This window comes from Gopherus flavomarginatus, chromosome 1 (assembly GCF_025201925.1).
Source record: "Gopherus flavomarginatus isolate rGopFla2 chromosome 1, rGopFla2.mat.asm, whole genome shotgun sequence".
Taxonomy (NCBI): domain Eukaryota; kingdom Metazoa; phylum Chordata; order Testudines; family Testudinidae; genus Gopherus; species Gopherus flavomarginatus.
Window position 1 is genome coordinate 199,504,748 of NC_066617.1, and position 25,954 is coordinate 199,530,701.

The window sequence follows — 25,954 nt, forward strand, 5'->3', positions numbered from 1 at the left end:
GCAGCAGCAGCTGTGTTACCATCCCCAGAAACTGCAGGCAGGAGGGGAATATCCCATCTCTCAATTGTGACTGACACTGAGTTACAACAATTGACAATAATGCATTTAAAGTTAGAAAACTCTATGAGGGTCCATTTTAACATCAGACTATTCTCAGTGCTTGAGATATTTTCATAAAATGGGATTAGAACTGCTAGATGTTGTTATAACTAGGACAATGGATGTTACTCATCTTCATATTTTGTGACTCAAGCATGACTCAAGCATTTGTAGTAATACATGGCAGAGCATACACTATGAAGGTAACTAGTATAAATTAGGATGAAATCCTAGCTCTACTGAAGCCAATGAGTTTTGCCATTGAGTTCAGTGGGGCCGGGATTTCACCCTTAGAGGTAGAGTGACTTGAAGATCAAGACCCTACATTTCATATTCTGCTCTACAGTTATTCTGCCAATGTCTTAAGGTTAATCCTCTTTCAAAAATTGTTAGTGCAAGAGATTAAACAATTGTGGATCACCAAAGGGCAGGCAATGGCTAGAATAACAGTTGCCACATCCAGATATTTTGGAGAAGAAAAGCACTGCTTCCCACTACCGAAGTCTGGACTACAGGATACCTAACAGAACCAACCTGCAAGCCAATTAAAGCTTTCTATGGAAGATGCAATTCACAAGATATGGGCAGCTAAATAATGAAGTTGTCCAGCTGTTTCATTTATCCAGCAGAAGTTGTCTCCTAATCTGCAATAAATAATCATTTAGACTAATGATTAATATTTAATAAATTACTGTAAACATTTGAGAAGCCTTTCTGCTAAAGTATCAAAATTATGGAAACAAATTGTTTCCCTTTAAAATGTTTTTTCAAATTGATGTTAAAATACGACCTTTTGCTTTCTTTATTAAAAGATAATTAAAATGCAGAGGTTCTCCATTAGCAGCTTAGTGGTGGCACTACTGATTTATTGCACCTACAATCATGTAGGCATGTCTTTTCAAAAGCTACAAGTGATTCTGGGTGCCAACCTTGAAAGGGCCTGCTTTTGAGACAAGGCTGAGCACTCACTCTCTGAAAATCAGGCCCCTTTAAAAGGTCCATCTAACTGGATACCTGAAGCACAAGTCACTTAAAATTTAGGGTATTTTTTTTTCCAGAAAATCCATTGGCCAAAAGACAAAAGAAAAATAGGACAATCCCAAAGGCTTAATAACATTGACATAATAGGCCTATTTCTCCCTTTGTACTGTGTGACTTCACAGATTCGAATATTTACCACATGAAGCAACATGGCTTCACAGCTAAAATGGGCTATACGTTCTGTACATGTTTCTCTGGAAAAATCAACTTATATGAACAGAAGTTATTAGCGAAACAATTTTAAATTCAGTTATAAAACTAAATCCCTGTGGTCAGTGGAGCATAAAATTTCATTAACATGTTAAGGTTTTCACCAACTGCACATAAAGAAAACAGCACTAAGGAGAGCACAACAGCTGGTTGGCATCCTTCCTCTTCTCTAACTTCTCTCTCTGATTTTACCTGCTGAATGTTTCAATCTTAGAAATCAAAAAATTGGGTTACACTATTAACGTTCAGTTTATAAATACTTTAGATTACCTTGTATTTCAGATCAGGCTTTAACATTAAGTTACCACTGATGTTTTATCATATGCTTTAACTTTAATGCAACAGCAACTGCAGCTAATAATTCAAATATGAGAAGATTTATAAATGCAAATTTAATGGTTCCAGAAATTCAGATCTTCGTGCCACCTAAACTAAATTCACTTGTAAAATTAGAGGCACCATCCTGCTTGAGTGCATAACAGTATGATGGATTGTACCTAGGTAGGTTTAATTGACTGAGTTGTAGTTGAACACTACTTTGGTGCAAACATAACTATTGAAATCACCTCTAAATTTTTAGAATACTTTAACATTTTAAAAAATATACAAATTAAAATAAACTATTCTTACATATATTTCTTTTATATCAAACAAGTGTTTCAGAACCCTTTACAATAACACAGTCCAGAGATCAACATGGATCATCCCTTTAATCAAGCAATTTAAGATAATTCTGATATTATTTCCAAAAAGTAAGTTGGCTTCCTTCAATGTACAGTTCTTGACAGGACCAGTTCCTCCTCTTCATTTACTACATTGTTCATTTTATTGAAGAGGGAGAAGAGCATTATATTTCAAAAAAAGGTCTCTCGACAAAGTGGGCAGGTGGATTTGTTGCTAGATGTGAACCATTTGTACTGAAAGAGAAATAGAAACATTTAAAATGTGAACATATGATGAATTTTAAGTGCTTCACACTTGAACACCTTCATTCAGTTTTGTTTGACAGGTGTAAGGTTTTATCAGATACAGTGACATATAACTTGCCAGTGAAGATGGCTACCAAATACTAAATAGTCTAGTAAAAGTTATTTTTCCAGTTAGCTGTGATAAGCAACTTCCCCTAGCGGAAGCAAAGTCATATAAAATACAAATATAAAACACAACATTAGTTTCTGAAAGATACCATCCAGGATTCTCCCTGTTGACTGGTCTCTTTTAAGAAGGTAGGATCCACAAGTGAGAACTCTCTTGGAATTATATTGTTAGAGAACCAGTAATTTTCTTTTGTATGGCAATATAAACATCAACCTTTTCCGATATACTCATGATTACCATTTTGTCAGCTTTAATATAGCTTACATGCGGCCATTTGAACCAGATTTTAAATTTAGGCAAAATACAAACGTGTACACAAGACCAACTCTGGGTACTTACCAAACAGGCTGAATGGAATTTTTTCTTGCATGTTCTACAGGCTTTTTTGGGAAGAGAATAATTGGAACCATGTATGACTGAGAAACAGATCATGCAATCTTCAATGCCCTCAAACCGTTTATCCACGTTATTTTTCCACAAAACCAAGCCTTCCATAATACTTCCATTCTAACAGAAGGAAAGAGTCACAACAGCAATCAGTGATGTGTTAACATTTTAGAACATTTCTTATTTCTATTCTAGTAACATCCAGAAGCCCCAAGCAGGGGCTCCTTTGTACTAGGTGTTGCATACATACATAGGAGGACTTGGACCCTATCCTGAAAAATTAATCTAAGATGACATGCTATTTATGAAGGGTGTGGGGTAAAGGGATTAAACGTACAATTTTAATGTATATAATCAAATATAGCCAAGTATTTCAACTACAGTGGACAGTATCCTATAACAGAGCCTTCAGATTTCAGACACGTTCCTCTCTACAGAAGCGTAGTGGACAGCGTGCATTTAAGAGCATTTATAAAGCTATTTGCATTAATCCTTTTGTTAGTTTCTTATAATCACAAGTGTAGAGTGACATCTATAATTACCAACCAACCCAATTTTAGAGGGTCTCATGTTAGGGGAAGTTTTGAGACTGTAATAGTTCATCATCCATAGATGTAGATCCTGGTGTTACATTTCAGTCAACACTATATTGTTAAGATTGTTCTATCATTTTTGTGTCACTGTTTGTATGTCCTAAATTGTCAAAACCAAGGGCTTGGCCTAAAACTTCACCTGGTGAGTGAGGTACGTGCTTAACTGTAGCATCCAATTGCGCCACTGCTGAACAGCCACACCAACCCTCTTTCCACTCTCAACTGTTATTGAGCCCAGTGGGTAATTTGGCGGAAGCTGTATTATCAGTTCAATAAATATATCATCAACTGAATAGGTAGCAATCACTTCCCGAGTAGCAGGCCGAGCTTTTACCTACAGAAAAACAGAAACATTCAAAAGACTGGTGAGATCTCACTTTATGTTAAACACACACTTTCTCAAGTCTTTTTATCTTACATGAAACATCCACAATTTACTGCATATGCTTGGACCAGGAAAACGAGTGACTGACAAATCTTTTCTATAAAGAAAAATGCCAACCTTTGTCATGCCAAATTAAACAGAACTCGTATCAGCCAATCAGACTGAAAGATGGCTCACAATCACTGATAAATTAAAAAAAAAAAAAAAAAAAGACACTAGCCAGAAGGTCCCATATTGATAGTGGTCTTGCAGAAAACAGCACTTATATGGATAACCTCTCTGACTGAAGTACATGCACCAAGATTTTCTACACTATTCCAAACACAGGAAGTCAGCAATTATATAGTGAACAAATGTCATCCTACTAAACCAATAACAAATGAAATTATACTATCAATCATTTATGATAATAGAAATAATGTCGTTTATTCATTGTCAGAGGATCAGTCAGGTTCTGAAAAAGCAACATCTCTGCTCTGACCATTACAGCATTTTGATAAAGATCTAGGGTAAAATCCTGGCTCCAATGAAGTCAATGGCAAAACTGTTGACTTCTACAGAGCCAGGATTTCAATCCAATCACAACTGCAAGAGAGCACTATCCTGGGATAGTTATATTCCATTGACATTATCTCAGTGATCTTTATCTAGATGGCGCTTAAAACACCTTATTGTATTTAATGCCTGGTTTAGAAACATTGGACAGTTTATATTTCAATTTTTACAAGACAATTCACAAACAACTTTTTGAGAGGATAAAGGCCTTACTAACCGTCATGCCATTAAATAACTGTGTGCTAGTCTGCACAGAAGATATTTCTTGTAATGAAAGTACATTGCTGACATATTTGCTTGTAAATTTATCTACTACATTGAAGACCCGTTTCTCACAGCTATTCCACCAAAGCCTAACCATGGCTGGCAAGTCCTTTAATGTCATATGATATACCGAGCAGGCCAAGTGTGGAATCTGAGAGGACAGTACTGCTGTATCTGGGGGGAAAAAAATCAAAAAGATTTTGTCAAATATCATATAGGTGACAAAGCATTGTTTCTGCCCCATGCCTATGAGAGCATTATTTTAATAATTTGATTATAAGACAGCCTGTTGCCGGCGATGGAAAGCATGCCAAAAATTCCCAACCCCTCTTGTCCATAAATGCTATCCTTCTTATGAACATTGAGATTTACAGCTGGTCAGAAAAACTTCAACAGAACCATTTTCCCTTGGAGAAAGCAGCTGTGTCTAAACTGAAATGCTCTGCCAAGTTGTGTTCATTTTGCTGAAATTTTACCAAAAAACAGGGAAAATTGTTCCAACAACGTCTAAGTGTTCCATTTGGCTGTTTTTAAAATGAAACATTTCAATTTCGTTTCTAAACAACTTCTCATTTTATTTTGGTTATGTTTTATAGTAATATGAAAATGATGAAATCAAAACAAACATTTTAATTTTGAAAGTGTATTTCCTTGCCTCTGTTACCAATATCACTTTAGATTATTGGAAAAATAATTTTCAAGTCTAGTTTTCTTTTTGCACTTCTCAGTAGAACAATGAAAATGAACTACTGTATATACTCGTTCATAAGCCATATTTTTTTAGTAAAAAAGGAAAGCACCCAAGGGGGTCGGCTTATGAATGGGTACAGAGAGGGAGAGGTGGGACACAGCCCTTCCCCCCAACAGAGGGAGCAAGGAGAGGCAGCACAGCCAGCAGAGACAGAAGGGAAGAGGTGGGGCCACGGTCTCTCCACTTCTGGCCACGCCGCTCTCCCCCCAGCTTCCAAAGCAGCTGCAGCTCCGGAGCTGACAGGCTGCAGCTGTGCCACTCGGCCCCGCCCCCAGAGCAGACTGTGCCCATGCCGCCTGGCCCGCCAGAGCACGCTGCGCCCAACCCACTGGAACATGCTGTGGCCACGCCGCCTGGTCTGGCCTACCGGAGCAGCTCCAGCCAGGCTGTTCATCCTCCCCTGGTGGGAAGGGATGAGATGGGGAGAGGTGGAGTCCTGGGCTAGGGGTGGGGTCATGTGGGGAGTGGTCACCGGGGTTACTCCCCTCACTCCCGGGTTCTGCCCCCGCAAAATTTCCCCACCAGTTGCTGTCTTGGCCCATGAAGGTAAGCAGCTGGCATGCCGCGACACTTTGTTTACTTAGGCTTACCTCCGTGCCTGTGGACGCTCGCGGTAAACAAATCATCTCCGCCCTCCAGCGGCTTATCCTGATGCCCGGGAGCCAAAGTTTGCTGACTCCTGAATTATAGGATCAGCTTATGAACGGATTATAAAAATTTTCCATTTTTACTTATCCATCCTGGGAGGGTCAGCTTATAAACGAACCAGCTTATGATCGAGTATATACGGTAATCTACTTAACTTTTGTCTTTAGACAATTTAACACTGTTTCTCATGCATTAGCACTCTGCTGCAACATTTGTATTTGCAGATACGTGAATGCAAATATGAGTTAAGTATTTTGAAGAAAGTTTTATTAACTTCATATATATTTTTAAACAGAATTTAAAAGTTGGCTTAAGCTACGTAAAAGTGTCAATTTAAGAAATGAAGCAAGAAATCTGCATGCAGATTTTAACACACTGTAGGCTTAAATATTTCTCCTTTCTTGCACCACCTAAACTAGTGGTTCTCAAACTTTTGTATTGATGAGCCCTTTCACACAGTAAGCCTCTGAGTGCGCCCCCCACTCCATAAATTAAAAACACATTTTTTAATATTTAACACAATTATAAATGCTGGAGGCGAAGCGGGGCTTAGGGTAGAGGCTGACAGCTCGTGACCCCCCTGCGTAATAACCTTGTGACCCCGAGGGGTCACGACCCCCAGTCTGAGAACCCTGGATCTAAACCCAGAATGTGTGCAGACACAGGGCACTAATATTTTTAGAGAGAAATTGGTATTAAGGATTTCCCATCACAGCTTTTTCTGGAAATAACTCAGTAATGAGACTAAGGAAGGGAAATGTTTCTCTAGGATTTATCATTTTCTTTCACTAAGAAGCATATTTTAACCTAATTAAGGCTAAAGTCACTGAGTGAACAAATATCATATACATATTTACTAACCTTTGACACCTAAATGAAGTTCTTCAGTAAAGAAAGTTTTTGTGTCCTTATCTGGGACTTCAGTAGCTGGCCCTGAAAAGGCAGGGTTTTCTGGCATAAGCCTGAACAGGTGATAAAGAAGTTTATTCAGATTCTTAGTTCTTCGAAGGTATTGTGAATATAAAGCCCGCAGCTGATGGAGGGGAAAATAAAGTATATATGAGTCCTAATAAAAAGCAGCTTGCTCTGATATGAACATGCACATGTAGAGAGGAAGGTTGGTCCACTGATTAGGGCACTAGCCTAGGATCTAGGAGACTCTGGTTGAATTCTTTGCTCCACCACAGACTTCCTGTATGATCCTGGGCAAGCCACTTAAGCCTGTCTGTAACTCAGTTTACTATCTTGAAATGGTAGTACTTCCCTACCTAAGGGGTATTGGGAGGGTAAATACATTAAAGATGGTGAGGTGCTCATCTACTAATCGTGATGAGGACTATATAAATACCTATGATAGACAGACATCTACATGTAAACACTAAGCATGGAGATAAATTGATTAGGGCAGTCTGGAAAAGCATTCTGACACCAAAGTCTATTACTATCTTTTAAGTGAACTGATGGAAGTCTCATGGTTCAAGCTATTGAATTAGACTAAACCAAGAACTCAAGAACATACTGTAAGGAACAATCTTGTGCTTGAATAGGCGAGACGAGCTAAGAGAAATGGAAAAATCTAAATTTAGAATGTTGTTATAGCTTTCTTTCCAATGAGCTGTTAACACTGAATTCATTTCCATTACATCTATACCTACAAATGTGAACTCCACAAATGAAACAGGAATTCAAATGGTTCACTTTGATATTTATTATATATAATGTCACAATGTTTCTATCACTCTTTAACAGTAAAAAATTACATTATTTTGGACAACTTCTTAAATGGGATTTAGGTATTTTATAATATGATACTAAATTTAAAATTAGGAGTCACTGATGCATAGAGTAGATTGATTGTAAGAATAGCAATGTACGCAATATGCCTTGTACTGTGAACTATCAACCATATTATCTTAAAAACACTGTTCCATGTCCCTCAGGTATTGTTTACTGATTGAATCAAAAAAGTTTTGTGGTGGCTAGTAAGGTTAACTACAGCGGTATATTTAATTAAATGCACCAAATACTTCTTATTTACAAACAATAGTTTGAATTCAAATTAAGTATCTCTTGAAGCAAGATTGTTTTCCTTAAATGAACATTAATATACAGGTTCTACACTGATGTCTTGCTTCCTGTCGAGGAAGATTTATAAATACTGTAAAGTAAGCATTTAAAAGGTGGATAAATAGAATATTAATAAAATGACAATGAGGCTGCTTAAAATTGCTTACAAATTATATATTTGAATAAAATTCTTAAAGCATTATATTTACTACTCGGTGTAGTAGCAGCTTTCTGCACTGCCATGTCGAACATATGAATTCCACTGCTAGCTTAATGGCAGAGCTAGTAGTGCTGTGTAAGAAATGCTCAGCACCAGGGAAAGGAGAGATCAGTAGTGAGATCTATCAGTGTATTCAGTGTTGACAGGTTCTAAAAAGAATACCACTAATTCTGCATCAGCTGAAGGCATGAAGCCACTAAATACTTACAAGGAAGAAAAATATTAAGAGGGAACTTCAGGACCAAATGTAAATGGACATTGGCCAGATAAGAGTGTAAAGAAAACCCACTGGGAGAAAAAACATTAATTAAATACATACTTGAGAAGAAGCTGCCTTGAAGAAAGTTAATATTAATTTCCATGTGAGAAGATATCCTAAAATGAAGCAGAACTCTTCGCTCAGCGGCTGAACAACTGCATACTCTCCAACTGGAATGCAATCTAGGATGTTTTCTAGAAAGAGTTCTTGAGTGGCAAGAACAGACATAAGAGCTGCAGGTGGTGACCTATGGAATGATAAGGCATTATATTTGCCATACTGATGAATTTTACAAAATAAAACTTTCTTAGAACACAAAATGGTTTAATTTTTTACAGCCTGCTCAGCATCTTCTCTGTACCAAACATGTAAATACATCAAAAGAAGCTCTTTTCTTACAATGAAATTCTTTTCTCAGTTCTGCACAGCAGCATTACATTTTAATGCTCCTCTCCCCTTAACTAGACAGACCTCCCATTAACTTCTGGTAGGAAGAGAAGAATATAGAAATTGAATGCTACTATGGGGATCTGAATGGAGGACTCTGGCCTTCATTTGAATTGCTTTAACTTATATTTGAGCAGAACTCACAGTGCACTAGTGCTGGATAAACACAACAGAAAGCACAATCCATTCTTACCACCTAGGAAAGTGGTAATACCGAACTAACTGCTTCTGAAGTTTGCTTTTTGCGATGCTATACCCCATGACATGCAACATCCCATCCCCTTTAAAGATGCAGAACTGAAGTGAAAATAGAAAAAAAAAAAACCCATACAAAGCTGATTCCTCTTCTTCATCACCATAGGATTTGAGATCCTCATCATCAAATTTAGGCAACTCGGGCATTAACCTGTGGAGTTGAGAGGAAGGTGGAGTGAACCAGTTTTCATTTTTACTGCCTACACCATTTATCTCTTATATCAAGAAAAGCATTAATTTGTTGATAATATATTTATATAAAATAGTGCAGTGTCTATAAGGCACACATCCAAAACTGGCTGATTAAATTACAGGTGCCAGAAAGCACATTATCTTGCTCAGTTTTTCCCTTTACTCATCTCTACTTTAGGAGGACTCAGAAGTCCTAACATCTATACTTCTGAGCAAGCCCATCATCAGCCTTTACAGACCTTTGAGGGCACTCTAAATGAGAGGCACAAGCTGCTATGGAGCCTATGTTTCAGGTCATATGTACCTTACAAATTACATGAAAGGTAGTTAAGTATATGTACCACATTTCAAATTTCTGGCACTGGGGCTGTCCAAAGAAAGTTCAGAAGAATCTTGAGAATAAGGAAGAATTATTCCCCCCTTTTTCAGACATTTGTGTATGAGGGAGTTTTGGTTCAAATTCTCTAGTAAAATTTACCTTCAGGCAGAGACCAAGCCGGGAAAATTTCAGCTCAATCGACAAAAGTTTTGGAAAGCTATGTATATCTCAAAACACAGGGTTAGACTGAAAACACTTAGGCAACCCAGGATTGTAATACTGATACTATACTTAAAGCACATACACAATTCTGTCAGAAAATCAAATTACATTTCATGTTCCTTACTAAAGTTTTTCCTTTATGTTAATACATTAGTCTAAAATTACTCAGTATTTACACTGAATATATGTATATCAAAGCTCACTACATGCACATAAATTACCACTTAGTGATTTTTCTAAATGGAAAACTATTTTACTAGTCTCCTCACATTTCAAAATGCAAAATTTTACAGAGTTTAAAAACAGAGAGGGAAAGATCACTGGTTGATTCCTTACTTATATAGCATGTGGTAGACAGTGATTTGTACAGGTCTAGCTCGGAAGAGGAGCAATGGAGATAATGTGTTTAACAAGGTCTGTAGGTTATCTGGGAGGTTTGTTTTCTGGCCAGCAACAAACTTGGCTGGCAGTTTGTGGTTCAACAATTGGTCCTTTGAAATGTATGTTAGAACTTCACCTAAGGACTTCAGTATAGAGTTCTGAAAGGATTTTTCAGATGGATCTTTGCTTTCCCCTGTTCAGAATGGAGAAAAACAGCAAGTTACATTTGTAGCTCAGTTTGTTATGGTTACAAGTGGGTTCAGTCAAAGACAACTAAGGCACACTATTTCCACTTATCTAAATTATCCAATTCTAAATATTCTTAAAAATCGAAGTGTAATTATATATCCCTTAAATATTTTTCAGTGATTGTTGCTCATCCATTATAGATTCATAGACTCTAGGACTGGAAGGGACCTCGAGAGGTCATCGAGTCCAGTCCCCTGCCCTCATGGCAGGACCAAATACTGTCTAGACCATCCCTGATAGACATTTATCTAACCTACTCTTAAATAGCTCCAGAGATGGAGATTCCACAACCTCCCTAGGCAATTTATTCCAGTGTTTAACTGCCCTGACAGTTAGGAACTTTTTCCTAATGTCCTACCTAAATCTCCCTTGCTGCAGTTTAAGCCCATTGCTTCTTGCTCTATCCTTAGAGGATAAGGTGAACAAGTTTTCTCCCTCTTCCTGATGACACCCTTTTAGATACCTGAAAACTGCTATCATGTCCCGTCTCAGTCTTCTCTTTTCCAAACTAAATAAACCCAATTCTTTCAGCCTTCCTTCATAGGTCATATTCTCAAGACCTTTAATCATTCTTGATGCTCTTCTCTGGACCCTCTCCAGTTTCTCCACATCTTTCTTGAAATGCGGTGCCCAGAACTGGACACAATACTCCAGTTAAGGCCTAACCAGCGCAGAGTAGAGCAGACTTCTCGTGTCTTGTTTACAACACACCTGTTAATGTATCCCACAATCACGTTTGCTTTTTTTGCAACAGTATCACACTGTTGACTCGTATTTAACTTGTGGTCCACTATGACCCCTAGATCTCTTTCTGCCATACTCCTTCCTAGACAGTCTCTTCCCATTCTGTATATGTGAAACTGATTGTTCCTTTCTAAGTGGAGCATTTTGCATTTGTGCTCTTTAAATGCTGTCTAACAACTACATGAATAGAGCACTCAATATAATAAAGTCAAACTTAGTCTGTCAGCTATTCTACTTAAAAATACCTCTACTTAGGTCACTGGTCATATCAAGCTACTATCCTGCTTATCATTTGTCATATACTTGCCTGTGACTTTTACCAACAAAGTTAACAACAAGTTGTGAATGCCTTCAGAAAAGAATTCCTTCCATTCACTGATCAGGTTCATAGGAAGATTTTGGATAGCCTCAGGAGTTGCTGCCTGGAAGTATGCACTAAGGGCAGAAGCCAAGTCACAGCTGACACAGGCAAAAATTTGCACCAGTGGAACATGATAAAGCGAATGGTTTTCCCTTGTTGTCTGGAAAAAAAAATGGCAGTAATTTCACAGTCCTCACTCTGCTTTAAGACAGTTATTTTATACTACATTTATACAGAGTTATACATCACTATAGAATCTGTAGTTCATTAAGTGCTTTGAGATGTTTGACAGAAAAGCAAGAGTTACCTCTACAAAATATACTATATGAGAATTAGTAAATAAGACAAATCTGTGCTCATGCCACTTCAGAGCTCCTGGTATTTGACCTCACAATGTTATTTAAAAACTTCTGCTGGATCCCAATGAAAGTAAATAAAATACAGTAAGTTTCCCCAGCTCTTATCAAGGTTTAGAATAATGGGTTGTTTCCATTTTTACAGAACCCATTACATAGTGGTAGGCAGAAACTGCCACCAAGTGGATTCAAATAGTAATGTGTGTATCTGCAACACTAAACCTTACACGGCCAAGTAGGCCAAAACCATAGTTTAAAAAAAGCATCCGTTCCCTCTCAAATATAAAAAAACTTCATAAACTTCATTCATTAAATCATTTCCATATTGTGGAAAACTTACATTCAACCAGAAATTACTAAAATGGTGCCCACTCCCTTGGACAAAAATCAATCCTCTCCCTCAAATTGGGCTCCTGCTTTTATTTTTATTCTGTCAAGATCCACAAAGTAATATGACTAACTATTGAAAATCCTCTAAAATGATACGTCTATATAGCAAGTCCACAAATATGGCTGCCATTATGTTTTGGGCCACTGTCTTTAAATTAACATCCATCCTTCCAGTTTGTAATGATACTGGTGTAAATGAATATGTTTCTAGCCAAGGTAGATGATGCAACCCCTGTACTTATATTACGTAAAGCACTTTCACACCCTTCAGATGAAAGCTGCTATAAGAACATACAGAGAAAGGTATTAAGGCTTAAATATCTGTTCTTTAGCTTCCTTATTTTAAATACAGGAAAAAAAAACTAGTCTAGTGTCAAATGAATAGGTGTTGAATGTCCGTTCTGAGACTCCTATTTCAGTAGCAATGATACTTATCATATTACCTCTAACCAAGCCAGCATGGAGCACATTATGAAGTCCCACTCATTGTCCATCAGTGGAGACGTGGAATATTTTAGCAACAGTGGAAAGTAACGGATCATCTCTATATTGAAACCAAGCAACTGAGGCGTTGCTTCTTTAAGATTGCTGCAATAGAAGTACAGAAGTTAAAACCATCCTCATTAATGCAGAGGAATACAATATTTCTGTTCTAGCCTTAGTGTTTCCTCTTAGGCCAAATTCAAATTCTACATTGGAATCTGCGTAAGTGCTTAAAATACCCTTGCTTTCTTTGAGGTTAGTTCCTCTGTAAACTAATAAGTCTACATAACAAGAACAAGATAAACCAACATACAAACAAATAAGAAATTCTGTGATTCTAGACAGGCCACCAACTACACATTATACTTATCTATTTGCTCAAATAATAACCTAATGTAAATCAGTAAGTTTAGTAACTGAAACTACGGTTTGCATTATACTCGAGGATACAATTCAATATGGGTTTACAAGATTTAATGATTTCCTGTAGCCAATAAAATATATGAATGAATCACACAGAGTTTAGTTTCAAGTGCGAGCACCTGGGTGCACAAATCCCACAAGTTAATGTATGAATTGATACACAAACACCTACAATGATTGCCTACTTTAAATGCATAAGGCAGGCACAATGAAATTCTCTTGCCAGTTCGTCCCCATTTCATGACATCATTACACAGATCTCTTCAGTAAACCCAAGATGGATGAACTTCAGAGAAATGAAAGTATTTCTTCTCTGCATGTTAAGTCTTTGGTCAGATTTTCAGGCCCAGATTTCTAAAATACAGGTCCTGAAATTCACCTCCCAAGTCTTTATTTAGGTATCTAAATAAGTGATCTGATCATCAAAGTGCTGGGTATGCAGAAGCTGCTGGACGCTCAACCCTTTTGAAAATCCAGCTATTTATTAAGGTTCTTCATCAAGGATGTAACCCCCAATCCTAAAAAGACGCATGCATGTCCTTAACTTCAAGCATCCAAGTAGTCCTACTGAATGGGAACTTGAAAAAATAGATTTTTGTCTTTAAACTCTTTATCCTTCTAAATAGGCTGATTTAAAATACATAGTAAGATTTGGCTATGTTAAGTTATAGCAAAATTACCCACCAGCTGAAAAGGAAGCTGTCCTCATTATCATTTCTCCATGACATAATGATTTTTAGTATTCCAGGCAGTAGCTCTCGACAATCAATGCTTCCACTGTGTAAACAGCAGTTTAAAATGGCAAGATATCCAAAAGCTCCTACAATACAGTAAAATACCATGTAAAAAGCACATATAACATGTTGAATGCTCTTGAATATATTCATGTATTTATTAACAAGACAACGCCAGCATAAGAAAGAAAAAGTGCATATCCAATTACTACTTTTTGTTTGTATCTTACATATACAAACATACAAAAATTTATTCTGGACAATATTTAGATTTCTCTTATTCTTTCGGTAGTTAATCCGCTATTACGATTAAATGTTATGATAAGTTTACATAGTTAATGATAGAAGTGATTAAAAAATGCAAACTCAGGTTCCAACGGCACATTTATCCTTTGCAGCACAAAACAAAGAGTAATAGGTTAAACCAGAGGTGGGCAACCTTTTTGGCCCAAGAGCCATATCAGGGAATAGAAATTGTATGGTGGGCCATGAATGCTCACAAAATTGGGGTTGGGATGCGGGAGGAGTGTGGGCTCTCGGGTGGGGCTGGGGATGAGGAGTTGGGGTGTAGGAGGGTGCTCTGGGATGGGACTGAGGGGTTCGGAGGGCAGGAGGGAGATCAGAGCTAGGGCAGGGGTGCGGGAAGAGGTGCAGGTTCCGGCTGGGGGTGCGGGCTGAGGATGAGAGGTTTGGGGTGCAGGAAGGTGCTCCGAGCTAGGATTGAGGGGTTTGGAGAGCAGGAGGGGGATCAGGGCTGGGGTAGGGCTTGGAGCATGGGGAGAGGCTCAGGGGTGCAGGCTCTGAGCAGCGGTTAACTCAAGCGGCTCCTGAAAGCAGCGGCATGTCCCTTCTCAGGCTCCTATGCGTGGAGCAGCTCTCAACCCTGCTAGCGCCAGAGCAGGCCATGCAGCTGCTTCTGGGTGCTGCGTGGTATGGCCCCTGACCCAGCACCCTGGCTGGAGCACCGGAGCAAGGCTGAGCTGCGTGGTGCTGCCCCAACCTGGCGCTCCGGCCAGAGCGGGGCCAAGCCACGTGGTGTGGGTTGTGGCCAGCTTAAAACAGCTCATGGGATGGATCCAGCCCACAGGCCATAGTTTGCCCACCCCTGGGTTAAATTATACATTTAATGAGATAATTAGAAAAAGAAAATATTGCACATATGCAACATGAAGAAAAGAGACACCTATGTTAACTGTGAATCCTTATTACTGCATTAATGTATTTTTTCCATTTAAATTTCCATTTTAAAAGACAGAAGAAAATATGCATTTACACCTCCTGGAGAATAGGTACATTTTTTACAAGTACCATACCAATGACGTGAGCATTCCATTAATTGCCCTCTTTATATGGAATGCTCACGTCATTGGTATGGTACTTGTAAAAAATGTACCTATTCTCCAGGAGGTGTAAATGCATATTTTCTTCTGTCTTTTAAAATGGAAATTTAAATGGAAAAAATACATTAATGCATACACCTCACACAAGATCTGGTGCTGTATTTACAAGAACTTTACCAGCTCTTTCATGAAGTGAGTAGAGTACAGACTCAATGGGGAACTCATTCCTTGACAAATGTTTAGAAACTGGGCACACATTTCTTGGCCAGGACCCTTTGGAGAAATAGGATGGGGCAGAATGGGACATGTGGACCAGAGGAGCTGACTGGGAATCTGTTCTCCTCAGTCACAGAGGAGCGTGCTGAAGAGACTCATGGGGATCTCCTATACAACCAGGGAATAGTCTAAGACTCACTCCCCTGTTATCTACTTAAAATTTCCCAGGTCCAGCCCTGGTGGCCCAAATGCAGTCTCACAAGCAAAGATAGAGAGTCCAGAAAATGTTAACTGAATGTATAACCCAATGATAATATAGTCAAATACACACCAGTTGTGTGGAAAATAAAGAATCTGATGGGGCAGGAAAATTCAAGATTCTGATCAACTGTTCCCCCTTAACCAGTGTTTAACATTCACATTTACAAAGCCTTTACAATATGTTTATTTGCAAGTGCTCGAAGATACAACACAGTTTTGCCCAAATGGTCATGAATTTGTTTTGACAATGCTAAGATTTTCAAATTCAGCAAGAGATATACTCCTCACTGAGGAACAGTCACATGACAAGTATCAAGTTTTTACGTAGCTTGGTCAATAAGAGCATGGCCAAAAATGAATGAAAACAAGGAAGAAGAGGGAGGAAGAGTGTTTTGTTTTTTATTTTAGCTACACCATACTCAAACACCTCAAAGGAGTTTTCTTATACTTTCCCACACAACTCCTCTTTGGGCAGAAACCCAACTATAAAAAGTTTAGGCTCAAAAGGATAATTTTCCAGAAAGTTACACCTTTTCAAAAGTGACATAGGGCACTTAGAAGTCTAAGTCACATTAATTCATACCGCAACAAAAAAATCTGGACCTGGGTCATTTGTTTCCCATTCTGGAAAGGCCATGTGGGTAATACTTAGTTATATATATGAGAACAGTCCTTAATAGTTTATAAAACTGTTGGTACAACATGTAATCAAGACAAAGATAATGCAGTTTCGTTCCATTAACAACAATTTGTTTGTAGTAAACAGTTGCCTTATCAAATAGTCTATGAAGCATTACTACGAATAAATTAATTACAAATTTGTCCCATCTTAAATTAATAAACCAAACTGGCTGAAGAGTGTATAGTTATGTTACTGACCATCAGTACTGATGAGCTCGGTTTGCATGCATGCCATAAGTTTAGCAGTACACTGGATAACTAGTTCTTCCTTTTCTTCTTCGGGTAAAAATGGAGACAGGCTCTGAACTGTATGTAAGTTGCCTTCGGTTAATGGGAAAAACCTGTTCATGTAAACAAGACGCCAAGAATGAAATGGGGAAACAAAGTTCAGTTTTATTATAGGAAAATGTAAATTGGCTCCTAGGGATCATGGTTCAAAGAAGGATTATTTCATATTCTGCTTCTTTCAAGCCATTTTTATACAGTAAATTGCATTTATTTTACACTGCATATATAAATGATAAACAGTACCCATCCTACATATTTCATTCATCAGAACCAGTAGCAATACAGTATCAACAACATTCACTCACAACTACAAAGAATTATGAATTGTAGTATTAGAATACCCTTCAGTCAGCTTATAAAGTTGTTTTATTTCACTGGATGCAATATTCTTTGTATGGATCACTCTAACCATGGCTAAGGCCCAAAGTCTTCCACACTCTTTTGATCTACAGAAGGGGAAAAAAAAGAACTATTTAATTTACATGTAGATTGTATGCATACACACACACCCTACATATGTGAACATGTCAAGGAACAGACCTTAATGAAAGAAGTCGGAATGAAATCACATCGGTAAAAGCTATCTCTATAATAGATCACATCAGTAAAAGTAATAATCTCTATCGTGCAAATGCCAAAGCCAGAATAAGTCAGGAATGTTGTATTTCATCAAGTATTTTCTAAATCTGTACCTACCTGTTAAATAATATTTGCAGAAGGTTGGTTGTATTACCAAATGCACTTAAGTCCTCATATGTAATACTGATTACTTGAAGCATGTTGAGAAATTCAAGGAGGAGACAAGGAGGATCATCAAGTTCTTCAATCCACTGCAAAGAGTATAGCAGTTCTGCAACTAATCAAACCAACAAAAGTATCTGTTTTAATATACGCATGATGTACGCGGAGAGCCTCTGCTTACATTTCCATGTATCTCGGAAACAACAGAAAAACGCTTACATTCACACATGACTTCAGGTGATGAAAGGAATGAGCTGGACTCCTGGCACCAACACTTATGTACTCTGGGGTTAACAATAGGTAAGCATGGAAAGGACTCTAGTTAGTGACTCTTCTCCTACACCTTCATATTTTTTTCCTCTTCTTGGCTCTAATTTTCCTGACTGCTGCTCCTAAACTAGGCAGTCAAGACCGAATTTCAGATAGTAACCCCAGTCTGAAGTTAGAAACCAGTTAAAATTACTGTGTGTTTGTTTCTTTTTCATCCTCTTATGAAAGACCACACTGAGAAGTTACATTCCTCTTCAATAGCAACAGAAGAAGAACATGGAGTGGCATCACTACTTCATAAAATGCATGTCAATGGTCAGATCTGATTTAAAAATATGAAATTAATTAAGCCACTTCACAAGTAAAAGCGACTGAACAAGAGGAAGGTATGGATGGAGTGATGAGGATAAGAAAAATGGATGCAATAACATCTCCGATCTCATGCCTGTCATAAACGGATAGTTAAGAGTTAATAGAACAGAAGTACTTCATGTCTCTTTTGCCTGGAAAGGGTTAACAAGATCAGTGAGCCTGGTTGTCACTTGACCAGAGGACCAATCAGAGAACAGGATACTTTCAAATCTTGAGGGAGGGAAGTTTTTCTGTGTGCTGTTAGTGTTTGGTTGTTGTTCTCTCTGAGTTCTGAGAGTGACCAGACGTGCAACCAGGTTTCTCTCCAATCTCCCTGATACAGGTTCTTATAGATTCAAAATAGTAAGTACTAGGTGATAAGGCGAGTTAGGCTTATGTTTGTTTTCTTTATTTGCAAATGTGTATTTGGCTGGAAGGAGTTCAAATTTGTATTTTGCTGAAAGGGTTTTAATTTGTACTTGTATACTTAGGCTGGGAGGGTATTCCCAGTGCCCACAGCTGGAAGACCCTGTAACATATTCCCTCTTAAATTTACAAAGATAATTTTTACTGTTTTTTCTTTCTTTAATTAAAAGCTTTTCTTGTTTAAGAACCTGATTGTTTTTTTATTCTGGTGAGACCCCAGGGGACTGGGTCTGGATCCACCAGGGAATTGGTGGGGAGAAAGGAGGGAAGAGGGAGAGAAAGGTTAATTTTCTCTCTGTGTTAGGATTACTTTCTCTCTCAGGGAGAATCTGGGAGGGGGAGAGAGAAGGAGGGGGGAAGGTGGATTTTCCTCTCTGTTTGAGATTCAAGGAGTTTGAATCACAGTGATCTTCCAGGGTAACCCAGGGAGAGGAAGCCTGGGAGAGGAAACGGTGAGGGAAAGGGTTTACTTTCCTTGTGGTAAGATCCAGAGAGACTAGGTCTTGGGGGTCCCCGGGCAAGGTTTTGGGGGGACCAGAGTGTACCAGGCACTGGAATTCTTGGTTGGTGGCAGCGCTACAAGTACTACAAGTACTAAGCTGGTAATTGAGCTTAGAGGAATTCATGCTGGTACCCCATCTTTTGGACGTTAAGGTTCAGAGTGGGGAATTATACCATGACAATGCCGAACACTCAAGTATGTACCAATATACCTGGATACACTGCATGTATGCTCACCATGCAGGAGGCAGTGTTTTGGGATAGCTAGTATTTAAGAACAACTATTTTTACCTCAGTGTATGCTAAGAGGTTAGTAGAGAGTATGAATACAAGCAAAAAATGAAAGGCCAGAAGGGTTCTAGATATATAAACATCACACTAAAAGATACTTGTGCACTTAAAGCAGGATCAGAACAACAACTGTAAAAGATATAGGATAAAGTAATAATGTCAGCTATATTCCAAACCTTTCATTAATAATTGCTTCCACCAATTAATACAATTTGGTTCACAACTACAATATAAAATCAACTGCTCTTTAGTTTCACCATTCTCGGGGTATGGCTACATTATGGGATTATTCCGATTTTACATAAACCGGTTTTGTAAATCAGATTGTATAAAGTCGAGTGCACGCGGCCACACAAAGCACATTAATTCAGTGGTGTGCGTCCATGTACTGAGGCTAGCGTCGATTTCCGGAGCGTTGCCCTGTGGGTAGCTATCCCATAGTTATCCCATAGTTCCCGCAGTCTCCCCAGCCTATTGGAATTCTGGGTTGAGATCCCAATGCAAAAACAGTGTTGCGGGTGATTCTGGGTAAATGTTGTCACTCAATCCTTCCTCCGTGAAAGCAACGGCAGACAATCATTTCGCGCCCTTTTCCCCTGGATTGCCCTGGCAGACGCCATAGCATGGCAACCATGGAGCCCGTTTTGCCTTGTCACTGTCACCGTATATGTACTGGATGCTGCTGACAGACGCGGTACTGCAGTGTTACATAGCAGAATTCATTTGCCTTTGCAAGGTAGCAGACGGTTACCATCTCTATTGCACCGTCTGCCATTGTAAATTGGCGATGAGATGATGGATATCAGTCGTTTTGTACCATCTGCTGCTGTCATGGGTGCTCCTGGCTGGCCTCGCTGAGGTCGGCCGGGGGCGCATGGACAAAAATGGGAATGACTCCCTGGGTCATTCCCTTCTTTATGTTTTGTCTAAAAATAGAGTCAGTCCTGCCTAGAATACGGGGCAATTGTACTAGAGAACCAGAGAGCACAGCCGCTCCATGTCAGAGCCCCAGAGATCCTGCAGAAATGATGAGCTGTATGCTATTCTAGGGGGTGCCCCTGCAACAACCCCACCCATTGCTTCCCTCCTCCCCCAACCCTCCTGGGCTACCATGGCAGTGTCCCCCCATTTGTGTGATGAAGTAATAAAGAATGCAGGAATAAGAAACACTGAGTTTTTAGTGAGATAAAATGAGGGGGAGGAAGCCTCCAGCTGATATGATATTGAGGCAGGACATTAAAGGGTGGCGGGGGAGAGGAGCGCAGCCTCCCGCTGCTATGATTGTCCAGGCAGTACAGAATCTTTTCTTTAGACATGAAAGGGGTGGGGGTGCTGATGGAGCTCAGCCCCCAGTTGCTATGATGAGGACGGTTACCAGCCGTTTTGTACCATCTGCCGGGAATGACTGGGAGTCATTCCCATTTTTACCCAGGCGCCCCCGGCCAACCTCACCGAGGCCAGCTAGGAGCACTCACGGGCTGATGATGAAGATGGATAGCAGTCATATTGCACCATCGGCCACCGGGAAGGGGATGCTGGTGTTCAGCGCTGCAGCACCCCGTCTGCCAGCAGCATGCAGTAGACATAGGGTGACATTGAAAAAAGGCAAGAAACGATTTTTTTCCCTTTTCTTTCGGGGTTGGGGGAAGGATGTAAATTGACGACATATACCCTGAAACACCCGGGAAAATGTTTTTGAACCTTCAGGCATTGGGAGTTCAGCCAAGAATGCAAATGCTTTTCGGAGACTGCGGGGACTGTGGGATAACTGGAATCCTCAGTACCCCCTCCCTCCCTCCATGAGCGTCCATTTGATTCTTTGGCTTTCCGTTACGCTTGTCACACAGCACTGTGCTGTGTACTCTGTATCAGCCTGGAGATTTTTTCAAATGCTTTGGCATTTCGTCTTCTGTAATGGAGCTCTGATAGAACTGATTTGTCTTCCCATACAGCGATCAGATCCAGCATCTCCCGTACGGTCCATGCTGGAGCTCTTTTTGGATTTGGGACTGCATCGCCACCCATGCTGATCAGAGCTCCATGCTGGGCAAACAGGAAATGAAATTCAAAAGTTCGCGGGGCTTTTCCTGTCTACCTGGCCAGTGCATCCGAGTTCAGATTGCTTTCCAGAACGGTCACAATGGTGCACTGTGCGATACTGCCCGGAGGCCAATACCGTCGATTTGCGGCCACACTAACCCTAATCCGACATGGCAATACCAATTTCAGCACTACTCCCCTCGTCGGGGAGGAGAACAGAAATCGGTTTAAAGAGCCCTTTATATCGCTATAAAGGGCTTCGTTGTGTGGACGGGTGCAGGGTTAAATCGGTTTAATGCTGCTAAATTCGGTTTAAACGCGTAGTGTAGACCAGGCCTCACTTACTTATATTTTCAATTTTCTTCCTTTCTGCGTCGTGGTTTTCAAACATCACCTCATGGTCCTGTATAAGTAGTGCCATTTTACTTAACAATGCTGCAGTGCACAGATGGTTTGGAAGTTTAGTGGTTTTGCATAGCTTAACCTCTGTTCCTGAGTGCTCACAGTTCATACTCAGTCTTCCTTCCAAAAGAGGTTTGTGTAACCACTGTAACAAACACAAGAAAGGAGCTGTCCACAATTACATGTAATTTTTACAGAATAATACAAAGGCTCAGGCATTTGTGTAACTTTTCAAATTCAAAATTACTTACAATGTCACTTAAAGTTCCCACATTATGATTCCCAAGTGTTCATAACAAATAGCCGGTAAAGGTACCATAACTGGAGAACTATTCCCAACACAGGGCTAATTGCAGTAGCAAGGTTATTGGTGGGGGATTCCTAATTTAAATTTTAAATCCTTTTCTGTCTAATTTCAGTCATATTGCCAGCCAAATTAAAGAGACACTTGTAACTTCAAAATTGCATTTATGTCTGAAAATTGTATATACAGTATAGTTGCAAATAACAGATTCATAGATTCATAGACTCTAGGACTGGAAGGGACCTCGAGAGGTCATCGAGTCCAGTCCCCTGCCCTCATGGCAGGACCAAATACTGTCTAGACCATCCCTGATAGACATTTATCTAACCTACTCTTAAATAGCTCCAGAGATGGAGATTCCACAACCTCCCTAGGCAATTTATTCCAGTGTTTAACTACCCTGACAGTTAGGAACTTTTTCCTAATGTCCAACCTAAATCTCCCTTGCTGCAGTTTAAGCCCATTGCCTCTTGTTCTATCATTAGAGGATAAGGCGAACAACTTTTCTCCCTCCTCCTGATGACACTCTTTCAGATACCTGAAAACTGCTATCATGTCCCCTCTCAGTCTTCTCTTTACCAAACTAAACAAACTCAATTCTTTCAGCCTTCCTTCATAGGTCATGTTCTCAAGACCTTTAATCACTCTTGTTGCTCTTCTCTGGATCCTCTCCAATTTCTCCACATCTTTCTTGAAATGCGATGCCCAGAACTGGACACAATACTCCAGTTAAGGCCTAACCAGCGCAGAGTAGAGCGGAAGAATGACTTCTCGTGTCTTGTTTACAACACACCTGTTAATGTATCCCAGAATCACGTTTGCTTTTTTTGCAACAGGATCACACTGTTGACTCATATTTAGCTTGTGGTCCACTATGACCCCTAGATCTCTTTCTGCCATACTCCTTCCTAGACAGTCTCTTACCATTCTGTATGTGTGAAACTGATTGTTCCTTCCTAAGTGGAGCACTTTGCATTTGTCTTTATTGAACTTCATCCGGTTTACCTCAGACCGTTTCTCCAATTTGTCCAGATCATTTTGAATTCTGACCCTGTCCTCCAAAGCAGTTGCAATCCCTCCCAGTTTGGTATCGTCTGCAAACTTATTAAGCGTACTTTCTATGCCAACATCTAAGTTGTTGATGAAGATATTGAACAGAGCCGGTCCCAAAACAGACCCCTGCGGAACCCCACTTGTTATACCTTTCCAGCAGGATTGGGAGCCATTAATAACTACTCTCTGAGTACGGTTATCCAGCCAGTTATGCACCCACTTTATAGTAGCCCCATCTAAATTGTATTTGCCTAGTTTATCGATAAGGATATCATGCGAGACCGTATCAAATGCCTTACTAAAGTCTAGGTATACCACATCCACTGCTTCTCCCTTATCCACAAGACTCGTTATCCTATCAAAGAAAGCTATCAGATTGGTTTGACAAGATTTGTTCTTTACAAATCCACGCTGGCTATTCCCTATCACCTTACCACCTTCCAAGTGTTTGCAGATGATTTCTTTAATTACTTGCTCCATTATCTTCCCCGGCACAAATGTTAAACTAACTGGTCTGTAGTTTCCTGGGTTGTTTTTAATTTCCCTTTTTATAGATGGGCACTATATTTGCCCTTTTCCAGTCTTCTGGAATCTCTCCCGTCTCCCATGACTTTCCAAAGATAATAGCTAGAGGCTCAGATACCTCCTCTATTAACTCCTTGAGTATTCTAGGATGCATTTCATCAGGCCCTGGTGACTTGCAGGCATCTAACTTTTCTAAGTGATTTTTAACTTGCTCTTTTTTATTTTATCTTCTAAACCTACCCCCTTCCCATAAGCATTCACTATGTTAGACAATACTAGGAGTATTATACCCTGACAGCAGTTAAGGAAAATAGATGTATGTTTTTTTCAGTTTACTCTGCCTATTTGACAACACTTTCAGACCAGTCAGTTTCAGTGTTTTCTCTCTATATCCCTAAATCAGTTGAAAAGACTATAAACAGCTGCAGAGGAACAATACAAGCCTTATAAAAGGATTATTTTTAAACAGGATTTACTTTTAAGAGGTCACTATCAGAAACTGCATTTTTTAACCCAGTAAATCGCAAAATAAAGCAAGTTGACAGTGTCCTTTAAACAGTATTTTATGTAGAATCCAAAAAGAGGGGAGTTTTTATATTTACGGATTTTGTACAGCATCATTTGGGACACAACAGCTTAAATGTTCTGTGCACGTATGGCCCTGCAGATGCATGCACATACCCTTACCTTCCCCTCCAGTATGGAAAGGGACTCATCCACCTCCGCTGCTTTCTCATCTGGACCTTGCTCCTACAAGCTTCTGAGCACTTTGGCCTTGATCCAGCTCAGCACTCAACATGTGCTTAGCTGTACGTATTCACTGACTTCAGTGGGACTATTCCTATGCTTAGAGATAAGCATGTGCATAAGTGTGCTGGATCATGGCCAGAGTAGCATAGCACCATGCAGCACTGAGCTCCTGCACCTCACAGGGGTTGGAACTAGACAGGCAATAGAAGGAGAGGCATACTTCACATCATTTCCAACCATACTGCTCCAGAGATTAAGCCGGAAAGGTTACAGAAAAAGCAGCCCAGCTTGTAGATACATCAGCTATTTCAATGTGCAGTAGCTTTCAGACTGCAGTCGTTTTCATACCTCCATGGGTAGAGATTCTCGCAACTTTTCCCATTCAGAGTTGTTTGGAGCAATACATCCAAAATAAGTTCCCAGAAGACAACCAGACAGTTCCCCAGCTTCCAGTAGCTTAGTCAGCAAATCATTAACTGTGGAGATCAAAACCTGAAGGCTGAAAATGTGGGGGAAAAAATTCTTCCTGAGAAATTAAGTACAATCATGTGACAACAAGACACAACATTTCACATCAGTACCAGACCACATCAATGGCTTTTCACTTTGCATTTTAGTTCATGCTGTTACCTCATAGACAGAATAATAAACATTTTAATTATTTAGGACCTAAGTATAAGCTGATGCTGTTAAAGGATTAATTTTTAATTGATTATTTCATATTTTAATATCCCAAAACAAACAGATACACAGTAAACATAGTTACCTTTTAACATCCAAAGAGGAAGACTGAATTTGATTCTTGACCCACAATGCAGATTTATGCAAGAAGGTGCTCTGTTTCTGCATATAGCCAACCTGATGCACAAGCGAATTTAGGCCAGACAACCAAGTGTGCTTTAGTTTATTGACAAGTAAATCTAAACACAAAAAATAAGGTAGTTAAAACATTAACTGCCAAATTACATAATGCATAATGGTTGGCACATTCACTATATCGCTGTTCTCTTAACATGTGAAGTAGTGTTTCTCAAACTTTTTAGGTTGGTAACCAATTATTTGAAGTCAAAAATTTGCAGGACCCTCTTACATTTACTATAAAAGTAAGCAAAATATGTATATAATTGAAAAGTCAAGCATACAAAAGTTGTTAGGAAATGCCAGAATTAAGGATGCAACCTTAATTTGGCCAACTTGTGCATATGTATTATGATATTTTTAATTCCAGGCCTACATTTCTCTGATTCCATGTAAGAGACTTCAAGAGGCCATCAAGTCCAGCTCTCTGCACTGAGGGAAGGCCAAGTAAACCTAGACCATCCCTAGCAGCTGTTTGTCCAGCTTGTTCCTAAAAACCTCGTATGACAGGGATTCCAAAACC

At 39.4% G+C, this 25,954-nt stretch overlaps 1 protein-coding gene across 2 annotated transcripts in view; it reads right to left on the minus strand.

Annotated features, from left to right (window-relative positions):
* Positions 1-1,727: 1,727 nt before the first annotated feature.
* Positions 1,728-25,954, minus strand: part of LTN1 (listerin E3 ubiquitin protein ligase 1) — a 48,878-nt gene continuing 24,651 nt past the window's right edge. The window contains exons 14-30 of one of the 2 annotated variants that reach the window (XM_050956052.1): positions 25,340-25,493; positions 24,922-25,072; positions 21,885-22,086; positions 17,616-17,775; positions 17,261-17,365; positions 16,830-16,972; positions 14,084-14,219; positions 12,937-13,081; positions 11,694-11,907; positions 10,349-10,586; positions 9,356-9,430; positions 8,638-8,824; positions 6,893-7,064; positions 4,586-4,806; positions 3,568-3,762; positions 2,788-2,955; positions 1,728-2,267 (exon numbers count right to left, since the gene is read on the minus strand). In XM_050956052.1, coding sequence (XP_050812009.1) covers positions 2,205-2,267; positions 2,788-2,955; positions 3,568-3,762; positions 4,586-4,806; positions 6,893-7,064; positions 8,638-8,824; positions 9,356-9,430; positions 10,349-10,586; positions 11,694-11,907; positions 12,937-13,081; positions 14,084-14,219; positions 16,830-16,972; positions 17,261-17,365; positions 17,616-17,775; positions 21,885-22,086; positions 24,922-25,072; positions 25,340-25,493 — 2,729 coding nt within the window. In that variant the 3' untranslated portion in view covers positions 1,728-2,204. The other variant, XM_050956058.1, reaches the window with a different exon arrangement.